At 45.9% G+C, this 20,376-nt stretch overlaps 1 protein-coding gene across 1 annotated transcript in view; it reads right to left on the bottom strand.

Annotated features, from left to right (window-relative positions):
* The window catches only part of FANCA (FA complementation group A), a 522,319-nt gene that overhangs the window by 356,446 nt on the left and 145,497 nt on the right, over window positions 1-20,376 (bottom strand). Inside the window, exons 9-10 of the mRNA XM_029608211.1 lie at window positions 16,509-16,542; window positions 15,485-15,551 (exon numbers count right to left, since the gene is read on the bottom strand). Of these exons, the coding sequence (XP_029464071.1) occupies window positions 15,485-15,551; window positions 16,509-16,542 (101 nt within the window). The remainder of the gene's footprint in view (window positions 1-15,484; window positions 15,552-16,508; window positions 16,543-20,376) is intronic.

Below are 20,376 nucleotides of genomic sequence, written 5' to 3'. Positions count from 1 at the left end.
TTTTCGACGCGCTAATACCCCTTACTGAATAAGGGGTAAAGCTAGCGCGTCGAAAACACACGTCCAATCGTGGGTTAACAGTGCGCTCCACCGTATCGGCCTGTTAAATTGGAGACCGAAACTGTACTCAACCAAACATAAGCGCTGGATCCCAGCAATACTATAGATGCCCTGAACTAGGGATAGGGTGACAGCTTATCCGTAACCTCATGGAATCGAGATTCTTCTCATGGGCAATTCCTTGGTACCGTTCTTGGGCTGCCATGGGCGGGATGCTGAGTCCATCTGTCTACACTAAGGAAAACGAAATTATCAGATAAGTAATTTCTCCATTTCCTAGCGTGTAGCCAGATGGACTCAGGACCAATGGGATGTACAAAAACTACTCCTGATCAGGGCGGGAAGCTGCCTGAGGTCCAGTTAGCACCACCCTGCATCCTCTCTGGCCTGGACATCCAGATGATAGAACCTGGAGAAGGTGTGCAAGGAAGACCACATCACTGCTCGACAGATGTCGATGGGAGACAATAGCTTAGCTTCCGCCCAGGATACTGGGCCCTAGGCCCTAGTGGAATTAGCTTTAACCTGAAGGGGTAAAGGCTTCCCTGCCTCTACATAAGTTCCCATCATCACTTCCTTGATCCAGCAAGCTATGATAGCTCATGAAGCCACTTCGCCTTGTTTTGTACCCCCGTGAAGAACAAAGAAACGGTCTCGTCTTGCGCACCAGTTCTCAACGTTCCAGATACTGTACTAAAAGTCTGACATTTAATTGGTGCAGGAAGCGGTAGACTTCCAAGTCCTTGCATCTATCTGGGGACGGTAAGGAAATGGACTGGTTCAGGTGAAACTCTGAGACTACCTTTGGTAAGAAGGAAGGGATGGTGCAAAGCTGCAACGTCCCTGGAGAAAACCGAAGGAACAGCTCCCGACATGACAGCGCCTGTAGTTCAGAGATGCGACGAGCCGAGCTTATCACCACGAAGAATACAATCTTCAGTGTTAACAGGCGTAGCGACAGACTGCGCTGTGGCCTAAAGGAAGGCCCTGCTAGAAAGTTCAATACAAGATTGAGGTTCTATAGGGGGACCGGCCACTTGAAAAGTGGTCGGCGGCGTTTAACCCCTTTTAGAAATGGGCCAAGTCCAGATGCGTCGACAGGCAGGTTCCGTTCACATCGTTCCTGAAGCAGGAGAGGGCCGCCACCTGGACCTTCAAAGAGTTGAGAGAGAAACATTTGTTCAGGCCATCCTGTAAAAATTCCAGAATCATGGGGATCTTGGCCGTTCACAGGGGCACCCCGCATTCCTCGCACCAGGCCTCAAATATTCTCCAGATCTGTATGCATGCCATGGACATTGAGAACTTCCGTGCGCGGAACAAGGTGAAGATTACAGAATATCCACACTTCGTCAGGTGAGCCCTTCTCAAGGACCAGATCGTAAGACAGAATCGAATTGGGTCCTCGTGAAGAATCGGACCTTGTTGGAGAACGTCCCCCTGCAGAGGGAGGCATGGGGACTCTCCACATGAAGCCTCCGCATGTCTGCATACCACAGGTATGCATCTTGCGGATGATCTTGCCCAGCAGAAGCTACAGAGAGAGGCGTACAGTCTGTCCTCCTCTGGCCAGGATGAGGGCGTCGATCCCTTGGGAGCGCTGATCTCGTCTGCAACTGAAGAATCGGGGGGACCTTCGCATTGTGTAGCCAGTAGGTCGATGGATGCGAGACCCCAGCGATCTACTAGGAGCTGGAAGGTTCTGGTCGACAACGTCCATTCCCCTCGATCCAGGCTCTCCCTGCTGAGAATGTCTGTTGTGACGTTGTCTTTTCCCACAATGTGGGAGGCAGAGATCCTTTGTTGGCTTAACTCCGCCCATTCCATAAGGGGATCTCTATCTCCAGAGACACTTGGTGGCTTTTGGTTCCTCCCTGGCGGTTGATGTAGGCTACCATTGTTGCGTTGTTTAACATCATGCGGATTGCCAGTGCCTGGAGCCTGTGGCTGAACTGCAAGCATGATAATCGACTGCTTGCGCTTCCAGGTGGATTATGTTCCAGTGCGCCTCTTCCTCGGTCCATCGCCACGGGTTGTCAATTCCTGACAGCGCGCCTCCCCACCCTCGGAGGCTCGCGTCCGTTGTGAGAACGATCCAGTTCAGTGGGGACAGGATTACACCCTTGCTTAGGTGGACTTCCTGTAGCCACCACTGGAGCCGAGAACATTCTTCCATCGGTAGGTTGAGGCAAATTGAGTAGACTTGAAGCAGTGGTTTCTAACATGACAGCAGGGAAAGTTGGAGTGGCCACATGTGTGCCCTCGCCCACAGTACTACTTCCACGGTTGACGCCATGAGGCAGAGGACCTGAAGGGAGGAAGACCTTGTCCTGTTTGGTGTCGAACTGGACTCCCAGGTACTTTAAGGACTGGGAGTGCTTGAGGCTGCTGTTGTCCACGTTCACGACCCAACCGAGTTGCTGTAGGAGGGACCCGACCCTCCTGGTCACCTGGAGGCTCTTCTCTTCCAATGACTTTGCCCAAATCAGCCAGTCGTCCAAGTAAGGTTGCACCAGTATCCCTTCTTTCCTCAGTGCCACCGCCATGACCACCATAATTCTGTGGGTGGTTGCCAGACCAAAGGACAACGCCCGGAACTGATAATGGTGGCCTGGCACCACAAAGCGAAGGAAACGTTGATGGTCTTTATGGATTGGAATATGAAGGTAGGCCTCCGAGAGGTCCACGGAAGTTAAGAACTCTCCTGGTTGCACGGCCATTATGACGGAGCGAAGAGTTTCCATGGGGAAGTGAATTATCTGCAGATGACGGCTGACACACGAGGGCCAGGATGGCTCGGAATGAACCCTCTTTCTTGGGTACGATGAAATAGATGGAATACCACCCCGGGGTGTAGGTACCGGGGTTATAGCCCTCAGACTGAGGAACCTTATCAGCGTGGATTCCACCGCCAGTTTTTTATGCTGGGAGTAGCAAGGTGACATCATGAACGTCTCGAAGGATGCTGCGAAATTCCAGAGCGTATCCTTCTCGTATCATGTCCAGTACCCATTTGACTGACATGATCTCGACCCACCACTGAAAGAAGAGGGATAGTCAGCCCCCTATCTCCTCATCCTGTGGATGGGTCGGCCAAACTTCATTGAGAAGCTCGGGTCAAACCTGAGTTCGAACCTGTTTCTCTTTTTGGTTGTTGGTTCCGAAAGGACTGAGACCTTCCCGAAGGCCGAGATGTCTGAAATGATGAGTTTCTGTAGGGCTGGAAGCACTGGGAGCCCCTGGCTCCAGTGCCCCTATCTTCCGGTAGCCGGCACTGGAGATTCACCCCACTTACTGGTTAGCTTCTCCAATTTGCTTCTGAATAGGAGGGATCCCTTAAAGGGCATCTTTGTGAGATTTGCCTTAGAGGTTGCGACCGCTGACCCAATTTTACAACCATAGCTGTCTTCTGGCTGCCACCACTGAGGCTACACCTCTGGCCGAGGTACGCACTAGGTCCGAACTTGCATCAGCTAGGAAGGCTGCGGCAGACTTGATCGCCTCTCTGGTATGCTCCCCTGAGCTATCTGCCTCTCTCTCAAGAAGCAGACACGAACAAGTCACCAGGGCACAACAGGAAGCGCTCTGCAGTGTCACTGATGTCGCGTCCAAGGCTTGCTTAAGGAAGGATTCCAACCGCCTATTGTGTGCATCCTTCAAGGCCGTTCCTCCCCATACTAGGATAGTAGTTCGCTTCAAGACGGCGCAGGGTGTCCACTTTTGGGAAACGCAGGCGTTCCTTGACCGCCGGGTCCAGGGGATACAAGGCCTCCAAGGCCCAACCTAAGAACATAAGAAAATGCCATGCTGGGTCAGACCAAGGGTCCATCGAGCCCAGCATCCTATTTCCAACAGAGGCCAAACCAGGCCACAAGAACCTGGCAAGTATCCAAACACTAAGAAGATCCCAAGCTACTGATGCTATCAATAGCAGTGGCTATTCCCTAAGTAAACTTGATTAATAGCAGTTAATGTACTTCTCCTCCAAGAACTTATCCAAACCTTTTTTGAACCCAGCTACTCTAACTGCACTAACCATATCCTCTGGCAACAAATTCCAGAGCTTAATTGTGCAATGAGTGAAAAAGAATTTTCTCTGATTAGTCTTAAATGTGCTACTTCCTTACTTCATGGAATGCACCCTAAGTCCTTCTATTGATTGGAGAAGAGCGGTGGTGGTCCCGCTTCACAAGAGTGGGAACAGAGAGGAAGCTGGTAACTACAGACCGGTTAGCCTCACTTCGGTGGTGGGAAAAGTAATGGAGTCACTGTTGAAAGAGAGAATAGTGAACTATCTACAGTCTGGAGAATTGATGGACCAGAGGCAGCATGGATTCACCAGGGGAAGATCCTGTCAGACAAATCTGATTGACTTTTTTGACTGGGTAACCAAGGAATTGGATCAAGGAAGAGCGCTCGATGTCATCTACTTGGATTTCAGCAAAGCTTTTGATACGGTTCCGCACAGGAGACTGGTGAATAAAACGAGAAGCTTAGGAGTGAGTGCTGAGGTGGTGACCTGGATTGAAAACTGGTTGACGGACAGAAAACAATGCGTGATGGTAAATGGAACTTTCTCTGAAGAGAGAGAGGTTTTAAGTGGTGTACCGCAAGGATCAGTGTTGGGACCGGTCCTGTTCAATATCTTTGTGAGCGACATTGCGGACAGGATAGAAGGTAAGGTTTGTCTTTTTGCGGATGACACTAAGATCTGCAATAGAGTGGACACGCCGGAAGGAGTGGAGAGAATGAGACGGGATTTAAGGAAACTGGAAAAGTGGTCGAAGATATGGCAGCTGAGATTCAATGCCAAGAAGTGCAAAGTCATGCATATGGGGAGTGGAAATCCGAATGAACTATATTCGATGGGGGGGGGGGGGGGGAAGGCTGATGTGCACGGAGCAGGAGACCGACCTTGGGGTGATAGTGTCTAATGATATGAAGTCTGCGAAACAATGCGACAAGGCGATAGCAAAAGCCAGAAGAATGCTGGGATGCATAGAGAGAGGAATATCGAGTAAGAAAAGGGAAGTGATTATCCCCTTGTACAGATCCTTGGTGAGGCCACACCTGGAGTACTGTGTTCAGTTCTGGAGACCGTATCTACAAAGAGACAAGGACAAGATGGAAGCGGTACAGAGAAGGGCAACCAGGAAGGTGGAGGGTCTTCATAGGATGACATACGAGGAGAGATTGAAGAATCTAATATGTACTCCCTGGAGGAAAGGAGGAGCAGGGGTGATATGATTCAGACTTTCAGATACTTGAAAAACTTTAATGATCCAAAGATGACAAACCTTTTCCGTCAGAAAAAAATCAGCAGAACCAGAGGTCACGAGCTGAGGCTCCAGGGAGGAAGACTAAGAACCAATGTCAGGAAGTATTTCTTCACGGAAAGGGTGGTGGATGCCTGGAATGCCCTTCCGGAGGAAGTGGTGAAGTCTAAAACTGTGAACGACTTCAAAGGGGCGTGGGATAAACACTGTGGATCCATCAAGTCTAGAGGGCGTGAATAAAGTGGAGGCATTCAAACACTGCACGGAGCGGCAGTAGCCACAGCGGCATTCAAACACTGCACAGAGCGGCAGTAGCCACAGCAGCATTCAAACACTGCACGGAGCGGCAGTATCCACAGAGGCATTCACGGAGCGGGATGCCAGTGGCCAGTAGTTGGTGTTCCACCTTCACGGAGCGGAAGGATGGAGGGCTGCTATTTCCAAAACAAAAATAAAACAAAACAAAAAATTAAAAACAGGGGTGGGTAAGAGTATGGGGCAAGGGAGGCTGATGACGTCAGCAGAGCGAGTGGTAGCCTAATCCACAGCTCCCGACTGAACCGGTGGGAATCGATTGAATCCGCAGCCATCCAGAGCCTATTTACTGCTTTAAACTCAGCGTTTTCATCAGCAGCAACAAGCCCATGTCGTGCCGAAAAAAAGGGCCTGATTTTCAAAAATTTTCTTACCAAAAAAGCAGATCGGGAGCAGCGAGTCGATCAATCCAAGATGGCGGCCGCAAATGCCACGGAGCTCTCAGAGGAGGAGGAAGATCGGATTTCGGCGGCTGACTCTGAAATACCTAACTGGGGTGAGTTTAAAACCTGGTTTAGAGAACTGAGACATGATCTACAGGCCTTTAAAGCAGAAATCAGAGAGGTGGTGGGCGAGCTCCAGGAAGAGGTCAGCGATATGGGGAGGCGGATTTTCGAATATGAAACGCTTACAGAAACCCAGGCTGAAGCAGTAAATGCACTTAAAACTGATAACAAACATATTTCACAGGAATTAAAGCAATTGACCATGAAAGTGGAGGACTTGGAGAATAGGAGCCATAGAATGAATCTGCGTTTTCGCGGCATCCCTGAAACGCCGGAATATGCTGATTGCACGCAGGTCATCATGAAACTTTGTTTAGAACTCCTGCAGAAGCAGGGAGACGCAGCGGGTGATGGGCCTGCGTTACCTCCTACAGTGAAACTTGAGAGGGCTCATAGGGCCCTGGGACCCCGGTTGGCAAATCGGGTAAAGGACATAATAGTTTGTTTTCATGAATACGCTGTAAAGGATCGGGTCCTCATGGCAGCACGAAAACAGGGGAAAATCACGCTGGATGGACATGAGGTACAGATCTATGCTGACCTATCTCCCCTCACCCTAAAAAAGCGAGCTGATTTGAGACCAATTACGGAGATTTTATTAAGAGAAAAATTATGCTACAGATGGCTATTTCCTTTTGGGATCAGCTTTTCCAGTCAGGGCAGAACATATAAAGCCCAATCTATTAAGGAGGCTGCCAGCTGCCTGAAGGAAGCGGGATTCACTGTACCAGATTTCACTGCTCCCCCGTCCCCCACGACAGCGCAGAGGGAAGAACCGCGTTGGCAAAGGACGGGGAAAGGAGGAAAGAGGCTGCGGCGCACCCCGGAACCGGACCCGCATGCAGCAGAAACTACCTGATTGGATTGTTAAAAGATTCAGCTGTTTCTTTAACTCCTGTTTATAGCAACCTATGGATGGCTGCACTTTCGACAGTTGACTGTTTGCATCATGCGATTCTCACCGGGAGGGACAGCGGGTGTTCTGCTGTGCCATGCCTCTTATTTTTGGGCCGAGTGCCCGACGACTGCGGTCGCTTTGTGGGGAAGGGGGAGGGGGGAGTTGGGGTTTCAGATTCTTGCAGGATTATGGTTGTTTTCTACCTTGGGTCTAGTTATTTTTCTGTGGGCCGGGGTTCTGAGCCAGACAACAGCGTGGCAGGAGTGCCTGTGTTTTCGTTTTAAGTTATTGCCATGACGACTTTCCGGCTATTCTCTTTAAATGTAAAAGGATTAAATTCCCCCCGCAAACGTAAACTTTTATTTAAAGACTTACAAAGGGGCAATGTAGCTGTAGCTATGGTGCAAGAGACTCACTTGAAGCGTCGATGCGAGCACCTGATGCGCTCGCAATACTACCCACAACAGTATTGGTCGGCATGTTCCAAGACTTCACGTTATGCAGGGGTGGGAATTATGTTCCAGAAGGACTTTGCTTTCGAATTACTTAAGTGTGTCTCTGATCCTGAGGACCGTTTCCTCCTGCTTATTATCCAGGTTGCGGGGGAAAAATATACGTTGTTAAATGTGTATGCTCCTAACACAGGCCAAGCTGCCTTTTTTGCTAAGCTGCTTCACACTGTACAGAACCATTTAGAAGGCCATCTTTTAATGGTAGGAGATTGTAATACTTTGCTTGACCCTAAACTTGATTCATCGGTGAGTAGGGGGATCAGCTCCTAAGAGGGACAGGGGAAGCCTAATCAATCTCCTCCACCATTTCCATTTAGAGGATACGTGGTGTTTTTTTTACCCCCATAGGAGGGAATACACATTTTATTCCAATCCCCATAATCTTTATACGAGGATTGATTACATTTTTGTGGACCGGGGATTTCTCCATCGCGTGGTTAAAGCCACAGTAGAGGCTATTACGTGGTCTGATCATGCTCCGTTGTGGGTGGACTTGGCGTTCCCCCTTTATGACCGGGGTCAGAGATTTTGGAAGTTAAACGATGGCCTTCTGGAGGATAAACAGTTTGTGTCACAGTGCAAACACCATATCACGGAATATTTACAATTCAATGAGACACCGGATATCTCTCCTATAACATTATGGGATTGTTTAAAGGTAGTTGTGAGGGGCGAGCTTATCGCTCGAGCTTCATATGTTAAAAAAGCTGAGAGACGCGAGAGAGCGACACTGTTGGGAAAGTTGGGGTCCCTAGAGCAACAACATAAACGTCATTCATCTGAGACAGTGAGGGCACAGATTGATAGCTGTCGTTCACAAATAGCCGCCTTGGATGCTGCTCAGATAGCGTTTGATATGGAGCGGGTGGAGCAAACATACTTCGAAGGGAGTAACAAGGCCAGTAAGCTATTGGCCAATAAATTAAAAACGAAAGGAATGCAGAACCTTATCACTAAAATTAAGGACGAAAAGGGTGTCCCCCTCTTACCTCCAATGAGGATATTCGGTCCCGTTTTTTAAGATTCTATGCCACTCTATACCAACGAAATTCTAACATTGATGGGGCGGACATTGAGGCCTTTTTAAGTGATATATCTCTACCCTACCCTCTATTAGAGAGCCAGAGTGCGGCATTGGATGCAGTTATAACTCCCTTGGAAGTCTCTCTTACTATTAAACAGCTAAAGGTGAACAAATCCCCTGGATTAGATGGCTTCACAGCTCGGTTTTATCAATGTTTTACAGATGAGCTTTCGGGTCCTTTAGCGAGGATGTTTAATGCTTTGCGGGAAGAGGGTCATTTAGCTTCTAACTCCAATGTAGCGGGGATAACCATCTTAGCGAAACCGGGCAGGGACGCCACACAGTGTGGTTCCTACAGGCCCATTTCCTTGCTAAATATTGACCTTAAGTTATTGGCTAAAATATTGGCCAACCGGCTCAACCACTATATTGCACATCTGATTCATCCCGATCAGGCGGGTTTTATCCCGGGGCGCATGGCATCGGACAATGTTCGGAAGGTCATGGATTCTCTCTGGTGGGCCAAGCGTAGTAAGCTTCCTTTTTTACTGATGGCAATGGACGCTGAAAAAGCCTTCGATTTGGTACATTGGCCATTTCTTTTTCAGACCCTCGCTTCTATGGGCTTTGGTCATTTTTTCATTAAGTGGATACAAAAATTGTATGAGGGGCCTAAAGCATGTATCAAAGTAAATGGTGGCTATTCCACGTATTTTCCTGTGGAAAGGGGAACGAGACAAGGGTGTCCGCTGTCCCCTTTATTGTTTGCAATTTTTATAGAACCCTTAGCACAGACAATCAGGGAGACAGCGGACGTAACTGGCATCGAGGTAGGGACCTTTTCATCAAAATTGGCTATGTTTGCTGATGATGTGATTCTAACACTCACTAATCCTCTGAGATCTCTTCCAGTGGTGGTAGATCTTATTAAATCCTTTAGTAAGGTGTCTGGTTATTCCATTAACTGGGATAAACAAAGATTCTTAACATCTCCCTATCAAGCTCTCAGGTTACTTTGCTCCAGGCAGCTTTTCCTTTCCGCTGGGCTAAAGACAAACTAAAATATCTAGGGGTTTATATTGGAAACAAAGGGGATGGCTTTACTCTTAATTACCCGCCATTATTAGCCAAAATATACAAGGAAACGGAAGAATGGAGCCGCTACCATATATCGTGGCTAGGGCGTATCGCTGCCTTCAAAATGAACATTCTACCCAGGCTATGTTATCTGTTTCAGACGCTCCCAGTTAAAGTACCAGAGTTGCTATTAGTGAAATGGCAGAGACGCTTTATGAAGTATATCTGGCAGGGTAAGCACCCTCGGGTGGCACGTAAGGTGCTTTTTCGCCCTAAAACTCACGGGAGTTTAGCGGTACCCAATCTGATATGGTATCATGCTGCAGCTCATTTACGAGTAGTAGCAGAGTGGCACAGGAAGGGGGGAGGGAAGCCTTGGATAACTTTAGAACAAGAGATTGTGGGGATCCGTCCATTGTCCACCTTGGTTTGGAGACCGCGTTCTGAATGGCCAGACATGCAGGAGATGTCTGTACCCATGCAGCATACTGTTCAATTATGGTACATGTGGCGGAAGGTTCTAATGGGAAAAAGGATTGGGTCCATTAACTCATCCCCCTTTTATCATGGGGATTTCCTCAATGGAAAAGCGTACAAGGTGTTTAAAGGATGGCTGGACAAGGGTATTACCACCTGTGGTCAGCTATGGGACACAAAGGGGTGGTTGCCCTTTGAGACTCTCCAGAATAAATATGGGTTGGATTCGTGGGAACGCTATCGATATATCCAATTGCAAGCTTACAGCGCACAATCTGGATTGCGGAGAGATCTCCAATCTCCGGTATCTTTATTCGAATCCTACTGTGGGGCGGTAGATAAGATCCCCAGTTTATTATCAAAAGTATATAAATTGCTTAATCAGGATCTGCGATGCCCCCCGGCGTACGTAGCCGCGTGGGAGAGCGATTTAGGGGTAAACACTGGATGATGAGGCTTGGGACATTATCTATTCTAAGCTAGGGAAGGGTACCTTAGCAGAAAACGAATTTAAACTGCTCTATAGGTGGCACTACACTCCGGAGCGACTTCATCGTCTCTATCCTCAGGTATCGGATAAATGCTGGAAAGGTTGTGGGGCGACAGGTACCTTCTTCCATTTATGGTGGGAGTGTAGCACGATTTCTCGACTTTGGGACGCTGTTTCAGATTGGATATCAGGTATTCTAGGGGAGACTGTTTCTCTTACACCTCAACAGGCTCTTCTCGGTGGGGACCTTGCGTTAGGGGACACACATCATTCTCAGTTTAAGTTTGTAGTTATAGCGACCAGGTGTGAAATAGCGCGACACTGGAAGGGTCCAGTGACACCTCAAATAGCGGCTATTAAATCGAAAGTGGATAAGGTCTATCATTTGTGCAAGATAACTGCCCACAAGCAGCATAGATTGCCCTCTTTTCACAAGGCTTGGCAGCTTTACCAATTATGGCGAGAGTCTCTAATAACAGGATGAATATCGTTGGATGCTTTCCTTATATGTATGGCCTATGGTAGATAATTTTACTTTCTCAGTCAGGATGTGTGTACATGATGTTATTGGGTGTTGTTCTAAACTGGATTCTGCAAGATGGGGGGGAGGGGGAAGGGGGTATATTCTACATAATAATACCCTAGAAACTCATTTACATTCAGTGTTTATTGTATCTTCATACATATGCATTCAAATGTGTTACATTTTCTTGTTCATGATGTTTCTAATAAAAATTTTCAATTGAAAAAAAAAAAAAAAAAAAGAGTATGGGGCAAGGGGGTGGCCTGCTTGTTACAGCAGTTGCTACCCCTAATTGAGCTGGATGTCACTTGGATGCATATACAGAGCTGCCCTCTTAATTGGGTGGAGGGGAATTAGGGCTGGAGGGTACTGGAAGCCAATAGTAACAGGTGGGAGAGAGAAAAAGGGAAAAAAAAATGGATAAAGTGCGTAGCTTGCTGAGCAGACTTGATGGGCCGTTTGGTCTTCTTCTGCCGTCATTTCTATGTTTCTATATGTTTCTATTACTGGAAAGTGTAAATACCCAATTCACATCTACTCGTTCAAGAACTCTCATGATCTTAAAGATCTCTATCAGCCAACTCTTCTCCAAGCTGACCAGCCCTAACCTCTTCAGCCTTTCCTCCTAGGGGAGCTGTTCCATCCCCTTTATCATTTTGGTTGCCCTTCTCTGTACTTTTTCCATCTCAACTATATCTTTTTTTAGATGTGGCGACCAGAATTGTACACAGTATTCAAGTTGCAGAGTCACCATGTAGCAATACAGAGGAATGATGACATTTTCCATTTTATTAACCATTCCCTTCCTAATAATTCCTAACATTCTGTTTGCTTTTTTGACTGCTGCAGCACACTGAGCTGACGATTTTAAAGTATTATCCACTATGATGCCTAGATCTTTTTCCTGGGTGGTAGCTCCTAATATGGAACCTAACCATGTAACTAGAGCAAGGATTATTTTTCCCTATAAGCAACATCTTGCACTTGTCCACATTAAATTTCATCTGCCATTTGGATGCCCAATCTTTCAGTCTTGCAAGGTCCTCCTGTAATGTATCACAATCCGCTTGTGATTTAACTACTCTGAATAATTTTGTATCATCCGCAAATTTGTTAATCTCACTCATCGTATTCCTTTCCAGATCATTTATAAATATATTGAAAAGCACCGGTCCAAGTACAGATCCATGAGGCACTCCACTGTTTACCCTTTTCCACTGAAAAAATTGACCATTTAATCCTACTCTCTGTTTCCTGTTTTTTAACCAGTTTGTAATCCACAAAAGGACATCGCCTCCTATCCCATGACTTTTTAGTTTTCTTAGAAGCCTCTCATGAGGGACTTTGTCAAAAGCCTTCTGAAAATCCAAATGCACTACATCTACCGGTTCACCTTTATCCACATGTTTATTAACTCCCTTCAAAAAAAAATGAAGCAGATTTGTTAAGCAAGACTTCCCTTGGGTAAATCCATGTTGACTGTGTTCCATTAAACTATGTCTTTCTATATGCTCTACAATTTTGATCATTAGAATAGTTTCCACTATTTTTCCTGGCACTGAAGTCAGGCTCACTGGTCTATAGTTTCCCGGATCGCCTCTGAAGCCCTTTTTAAATATTGGGGTTATATTGGCTACCCTCCAGTTTTCAGGTACAATGGATGATTTTAATGATAAATTACAAATTTTAACTAATAGATCAGAAATTTCATTTTTATGTTTCTTCAGTATCTTAGGATGCATACCATCCAATCCAGGTGATTTGCTACTCTTTAATTTGTCAATCTGGCCTACTACATCTCCCAGGTTCACAGTGATCTGGTTCAGTTCGACTGACTCATCACCCTTGAAAACCATCTCCGGAACTGGTATCTTCCCAACATCCTCATTAGTAAACACGGAAGCAAATAATTCATTTAGTCTTTCTGCAATGGCCTTATCTTCCCTAAGAGCCCCAACCCCTCGGTCATCTAATGGTCCAACCAATTCCCTCACAGGTTTCTTGCTTCAGATATATTTTTAAAAGTTTTTATTATGAGTTTTTGCCTCTACGGCCAACTTCATTTCAAATTCTCTCTTCGCCTCTCTTATCAATGTTTTACACAACTTGACCATGCTTATGCTTTATCCTATTTTCTTCAGATGGATCCTTCTTCCAATTTTTGAAGGATTTTTTGGCTAAAATAGCCTCTTTCACCTCACTTTTTAACCATGCGGATAATCGTTTTGCCTTCCTTCCACCTTTCTTAATATGTGGAAAACATCTAGACTGTGCTTCTAATATTGTATTTTTAAACAATGTGCACGCCTGTTGTACACTCAATATTTGCTACTGCACCTTTCAGTTTTTTTCTAACTATTTTCTTCATTTTATCAGTTTCCCTTTTGAAAACTTAGTGTTAGAGCTGTAGAATAACTTATTGTCCCCCTTCCAGTTATTAGTTTAAATTTGATCATGTTATGATTACTATTGCCAAGTGGCCCCACCACCATTATCTCTCTCACCAAATCCTGCGTTCCACTAAGAAATCTAAAATAACTCCCTCTGTTGTTGGTTCCTGGACCAATTGCTCCATGAAGCAGTCATTTATTACATCCAGGAACTTTATGTCTCTAGCAAGTCCTGATGTTACATTTACCCAGTCAATATTGGGGTAATTGAAATCTCCCATTATTATTGCACTGCCAAATTGGTTAGCTTCCCTGATTTCTCTTAGCATTTTCATCATCATCTGTCTGACCATTTTGTTCAGATGGATGGTAGTATACTCCTATCACTATACTCTTACCCAACATACATGGGATTTCTACCCATATAGATTCTACTGAGCATTTAGTCTCTTGTATGATCTTTATCCTGTTGGACTCTATACCCTCCTGGACTAAAGTGCCATACCCCCACCAAGTTGATCCTCCCTTTCATTGCAATATAATTTGTACCCTGATATAGCACTGTCCCATTGGTTATCCTCCTTCCACCAGGTCTCTGTGATGCCAATTATGTCAACCTCCTTTAAAACTTGCTTCCGGGGTGTCCCATTCCGGGTCAATCAACTCCTGGATTGCTTCCAACATCGGGAAATAGCAAGAGGCTCTCTGTAGAGACACCAGGATGGGATTCTTCTTTGGTTCCGACACAGGATCCGTTCCCGGAACTCCCAGAGTCTTCAGGGTCAGGGAGACTAGGGCCAGTAATTAATCTCTGTAGCAAAATCGAAGTATGGACCGGTATGGCTCCAGGCCTGGAGGTATTTCCCCATCCTCCAATAAATCCGCATCCCCTCTGTGGTGTCTGGGTCCCTGTCAGAGATACTCTTGGTGAGGCGAGGCATGCTAATAGGGTTGAGAAGACAAGGCCTTCCCAGCTGGGGCTCAGCCCGGGCAGGGGTAGTAGCAGACTGCACCTGGGCAAAGGTGTGTAGACCCTGAAAGAATTCCAACCAAGAAAAGGCCGCTAGGTCCATATTTAGCCCAGGAGGAACCGGGGTAGGGGCTGCTGAACTGCCCTCTCCCATGGATGTCGCAGCCCTGGTCCGGGGTGCTACCAGATAAGGTCGTGGTTGACCCATCCTCCAACTGGGAAGGGCCGCACTTGGAAAAGTTCTGAGAGTCCAGCCCTGCCTGGGCGTCCTCACAGTGCTGACACAGGAAGGATTCCAGGTCTGACTATGCAGCCCTAATATGGCAGGCAGCACAAAGGGAATGTCACTTGAGCTTCTTTGCTACTGGGTCCATAATATTCTGTAGCTTGTGGTTTCAGCCAGCAAGTGCCTTTCGAACGCGCACAAACCCACCTCAGCACGCGTAAATCTAAGCGGATGCAATTTATCACAATCTGCTTGTGATTTAACCACTCTGAACAATTTTGTGTCATCTGCAAATTTGATTATCTCACTCATCATATTTCTTTCCAGATCATTTATAAATATATTGAAAAGTAAGGGTCCCAATACAGATCCCTGAGGATGGGGATAGCGCGTCCACATCTGGTAGGAGATGGAGAGATACTGAAGGGCTGAGGTCACTGCATGGGGTATATCTAGGGTGACATCAGCTTTGAAACCTGACTCCGTCTCCATCTGCTAGCAGGGGCACACATAACTCATTGGTCCTGAGTCCATCTGGCTACAAGCTAGGAAAGGTTATATTATCTCAGATGCATACAGCACCACAAGAACACTTGGTGCTTTCATATATAATATTTTCTGAAACAAATGTTCACTCCTCACTGTACATGCTATAAACTACAGGAAGCATGCAATTAACAAAAAGAGTATCTCCTCATGGTCCCATTTAACAGAACCCATAAGCAAAAGCTATTTCCTACCAGTGCCTGGCTGCCTGTAATCTGGAGGGATCTTCCTCTGTTTCTGCAGCAACAGCATCAAGCAGCCCTGAGTCCAAAGACAGAAAGTATACAAACTAAGAATATTCCTGTGGTTAAGATCTAGCAAAGAACAGAGAAGTAATACAATGCAGAAAGATCTGTTGGAAGAGAGCTACAGTTGTACGTTAACAGGCAGAGGGCAGGGACCATTCACAGGGATTTACTGCTTTAGAAAGTCTCCCAGTGGACTCGAGGGTTAAAGGTTGTGAGATCTCAGCCTAAATCTCCATCACCCTGGAATTGAGGAGGGAGGGGGAAGAGATTACATTACCAGATTTCTCAAGGCTCATATTCTTTCTGCATCTAACTGAAATGCTATGATCTCATTTTGGTCTTTCTGGCAAGGACTACACTGTATGTTTGTATTGGTTATGTTATGTACAATGGCTCAGTTCTAAGGTCTTTAATAAGAGTTAAGAAATGAAACAAGAACAATGTTTTTATTCGCAGAAGAGAACACCTCTGCGTGGTTTTAAATTGAGGACTTTAATTTCTCACACTGAGGAAAGAGCATGGCCTGTAAAATCTTTCTAAATTCCAAGCATGCTACTTTTTTCTGTGACATTTTATAGGACCCAGAGTAAGAACAGAAAAAAAGAATACAACATTGTAACACAGAGAAAACAAGATCACACAAAAGTTTAGAGTAGATGCATTTACAATTGGGAGTCAAACCAAGTTCATACAATTTCTAATTACATATAAGCAGCACATTTCCATTCCAACCTTTCCTTGTGAAAACAGGTGACGTCATCACGAGAGTTAGACTTCTGAATGATGGAGTCACCCTCCAGCCAGAGTACTTAATGTAGAGCCTGCCTCAGGTTCCTGCTGAAGGCACAGCATGGGACCATGGTACTGTCAACCCACAGTTTGTTCAGCAGGCTGAGGACCTAAAATGAAAAAATATACCAAAGTCCCACCACCACCCTCCCACCCCTATCTTTAAAGATTCAGCACTTACATGAAAGCATTTTGTCTAGAACAGCCAATGAGATCTGTGTGAAAATAAAAAAGAAAAGACCACAATCATTCAGCAAGGATAGCCTCTGACTCATAGGATCAAGTCTGAAAGTCCCAGGCTGCAGTGCTACCATGTACAAACATGAAAAATCCATCAGTACAGACTTTCAGATCTCCGGAAAGAGTCTAGAGGTCAAACACAGTAAAAACCAAGGTGCTTAACACTTGTGAACCAGACAGTATTACAAAATATGCCCCAAAGACCCTGTCTACAACTCAGACCAACTCCACTGTTCCTGTCTAAAACTGAAGCACCCAGAGTCTGAAACTGCCTGCAGGCTACAGATCGGTGCACATTTGGTTTCAGGTTTTCAGATGTTTACATTTTTGTAGAGGGACACAACCAGAGTAACCCCAAAGATTCTCCTGAACATCACGGTGACTATGGATTGCAAGATATATGAAATCTCCCACTGTAAAAACAGGATTGAGGTCTGTGAATTCTTGGCCCTTTTTTCTCCAAGGTCAGAGCTGGCACAGACTATTTACTGTTTGGGTACTTGCCAGGTACTTGTGACCTGGACTGGCCACTTTAGAATATTCATCAGAGTGAAATTTATGGCCATGCCCTGCAGTTTCAAAATTCAAGCTTGAAAACTAGCAGAACACAGGAGTAAATGACTTGCTAGTATCAGATAAAGACACTGGAGTCATAACTGGAGCAGGTGAAGGTAGAATTCAGGAAGATGATAGTGTGTAGATAATCCTAGTTATAAAGCAATCCTGCTATGCAGTGTTCATTAGGTGATTCATGGTCTATAGGTTGGAGATGCTATGCGAACTTGCATTCATTAGATAGCACTCTAGGCCAAGAATGGAGAAATTACTTACCTAATAATTTCGTTTTCCCTTAGTGTAGACAGATGGACTCAGGACCAGTGGGTTTATACTCCCCTGCCAGCAGATGAAAAGGAAGCAAGCTGATGTCACAGTACATATAACCCTGCAGTGACCCCAGCTGCCAATATTCTCTTCAAAAGCAACTGTGGATACACTAGCAAAAATCTTGATTAAAAACATGATTAAAAACAGATAACCAGAACTGTACTCAACCAACCATAAACACTGAACTCAGATAAGATTATAGGTACCCCAAACTAGGAACTGGATGAACACTTACTAGCAATCCCTTGGGATCCAGAGCCCCACAGGACTGTTGACACACTCATGCAGCAGCCAAGGGCGATAAGCTGAGTCCATCTATCTACACTAAGGAAAACTAAATTATCAGGTAAGTAATTTCTCCATTTCCTAGCATGTAGACAGATGGACTCAGGACCAGTGGGATGTACCAAAGCTACTCCCCAACAGGGTGAGAGGCTGCCTGTGGTCCAGTCAACACTGCACGTGCAAAGGCTGCATCCTCCCGGACCTGCACATCCAGACGATAAAACTTGGAAAAAGTGTGTAAGGAGGATCATGTCACAGCTTGGCAGATATTGACAGGAGACGACAGACTAACCTCCGCCCATGACACTGCCTGAGCCCAGCATCTAGCATCCAGCATCCACATACGCAGCCATAATCACCTCCTTAATGAGCTATGGTAGCCCGCTAAGCTGGAGCACTCTGCTTATTCCCAACATGGAGAACAAACAGGCGATCCGTCTTTCGAAAAGACTCAGAGACCTCCAGATACTGCACAAGATACTTAACATCCAAAGAGCGCAAAAGGTGAAACTCCTCTGCATCCTTGACCTTATCCAGGGATGGCAAGGAGAGGGACTGATTCAAATCAAAGTCTGAGACTACCTTGGGGAATAAGGATGGAACTGAATGCTGCTGAAACACCTCCAGAGTCACCCGAAGGAATGGCTCCCAGCAAGACAAGGCCTGCAGCTCAGAAATCCGAAACGCAGAACGTACAGCCACCAGGAACACAGTTTTCAAGGTCAATAACCGTATAAATTAACAGTCCTTATTGTAGTCACAGGTCAGATTAAACAACACTGAACATATAGCCTTTATTATGAAACTATGTTACCGAGCTTATAAGGCACCGCCACTACCAATATGAACAGATACATGTACAATTTACTATATGTGCCTCTATGTAAACCGTTGTGAAGGTAATATACTGAACGACGGTATAGAAAAGATTTTAAATAAATAAATAAATGCAGTGGTTGGAATGTAGGGCCCACCAAAAAGTCCATTATCAAATTAAGACTCTATAATGGAACCGGTAACCTCAAGGGAGGCCTAAGGTGCTTCACCCCCTTCAAAGATTGGGCCACATCAGGATGAGATGACAAGGAAACACCATTCACCAGGCCTCTGAAACAGGGAAGAGCTGCAACCTGTACCTTCAAGGAATTAAGGGCCAGGCCTTTATTCAACCCATCCTGCAAAAAAATCCAAAATGAGAGGGATCTTAACTGAACAAGGAAGAACACTCCACTCCTCATACCAAGCCTCAAAAACTCTCCAAACCTGCACATAAGCCAAAGAAGTGGAGAACTTGTGAGGATGGAATAAAGTGGCAATCACCGCACAGGAATAACTATGCTTTAACAGGCGAGCTCTCTCAAGGCCAAACCATAAGACAGAATCAAGTCGGATCCTCATGAAGAACCAGTCACTGCTGAAGCAGATCCATGTGTGGCAGAAGACGAAAGGGGGCCTCCAACAGGAGTCGTTGCAATTCACATACCACAGATGCCTGGGCCAGTCCGGCATCCCCAGGAGTACTAGCCTCCTGTGGCTCTCAATCTTGCAAATTATCCTGCCCAGCAACAGCTATGGAGGAAAGGCATAAAGCACCGGCTAGACCTGTACAAGAGCATTATTCCCAGGGACCACGGATCTTTCCTGTGACTAGAAGAGGAAAATTGGTTCTTACCTGATAATTTTCATTCCTGAAGTACCACGGATAAGTCCAGACTGCTGGGGTTTTGCCTCCCTTTCAGCAAATAGAGACAGAGAAAAACTTGAAGAGCACCCCCTCTTAATCTGGTGTGCCACCTGCGTCCCTTCAGTATAAACATTACCAAAGCATAACACCCAATTTAAAAACCAATGGTTAGATCAAGCAAGGACAAGAAGAAAACCAAACTATTTACATGTAAGAAGTATTCTGTAATCTTCGGCCGTACCAAGGAAATTAGACAGAAATTGCTGTGAATAGAAAAAACGAGCAAACTCTCAATACTCATCACCTCCCAATGGGCAGGCATCTGGACTAATCGAAAATTAGCAGGTAAAAACCAATTTTCCTTTCCCTGTACGTATCCAGATCAGTCCAGACTGCTGGGATGTACTTAAGCTTCCCTAACTGGGGTGGAACCTGGAGAGCCCGCTCGAATGGCACTGCTCCCAAAACAGCTGACGTCCGGTGCCTAGACATCCAAACGACAGCGTCTGGCAAAAGTGTGCAGAGACTTCCAAGTCGCTGCTCTGCAGATTTCTTGCAGCAATACTAACTGGCTCTCTGCCCAGGAAGCAGCTTGCGACCGGATCAAATGAGCTTTTAAACCATCCGGAATAGGTCTTCTGGGGCAAATATAAGCGGAAGCGATAGCCTCTTTCAACCAGCGAGCAATGGTAGTTTTAGATGCTTTATGTCCTTTCTTAGCACCATTCCACAGGATAAAAAGATGATCTGAAACCAGAAAAGCATTAGTGACCTCAAGGTAACGCAAGAGAATTCTTTTGACATCTAGACACTTCAATTCTCTAGCACAGGGGTCGGGAACCCATGGCTCGCGAGCCAGATATGGCTCTTTTGATGGCTGCATCTGGCTCGCAGACAAATCTAAATCAGTGTGTCGCCACACTTTCCAGTCCCCCGCTGACCCAGCTGCTCCCCG

This window comes from Rhinatrema bivittatum, chromosome 7 (genome assembly GCF_901001135.1).
Source record: "Rhinatrema bivittatum chromosome 7, aRhiBiv1.1, whole genome shotgun sequence".
NCBI classification, from domain to species: Eukaryota; Metazoa; Chordata; class Amphibia; order Gymnophiona; family Rhinatrematidae; genus Rhinatrema; species Rhinatrema bivittatum.
Note: the sequence above shows the minus strand (reverse complement) of the source record. Positions and strands in the feature narration are given on the sequence as shown.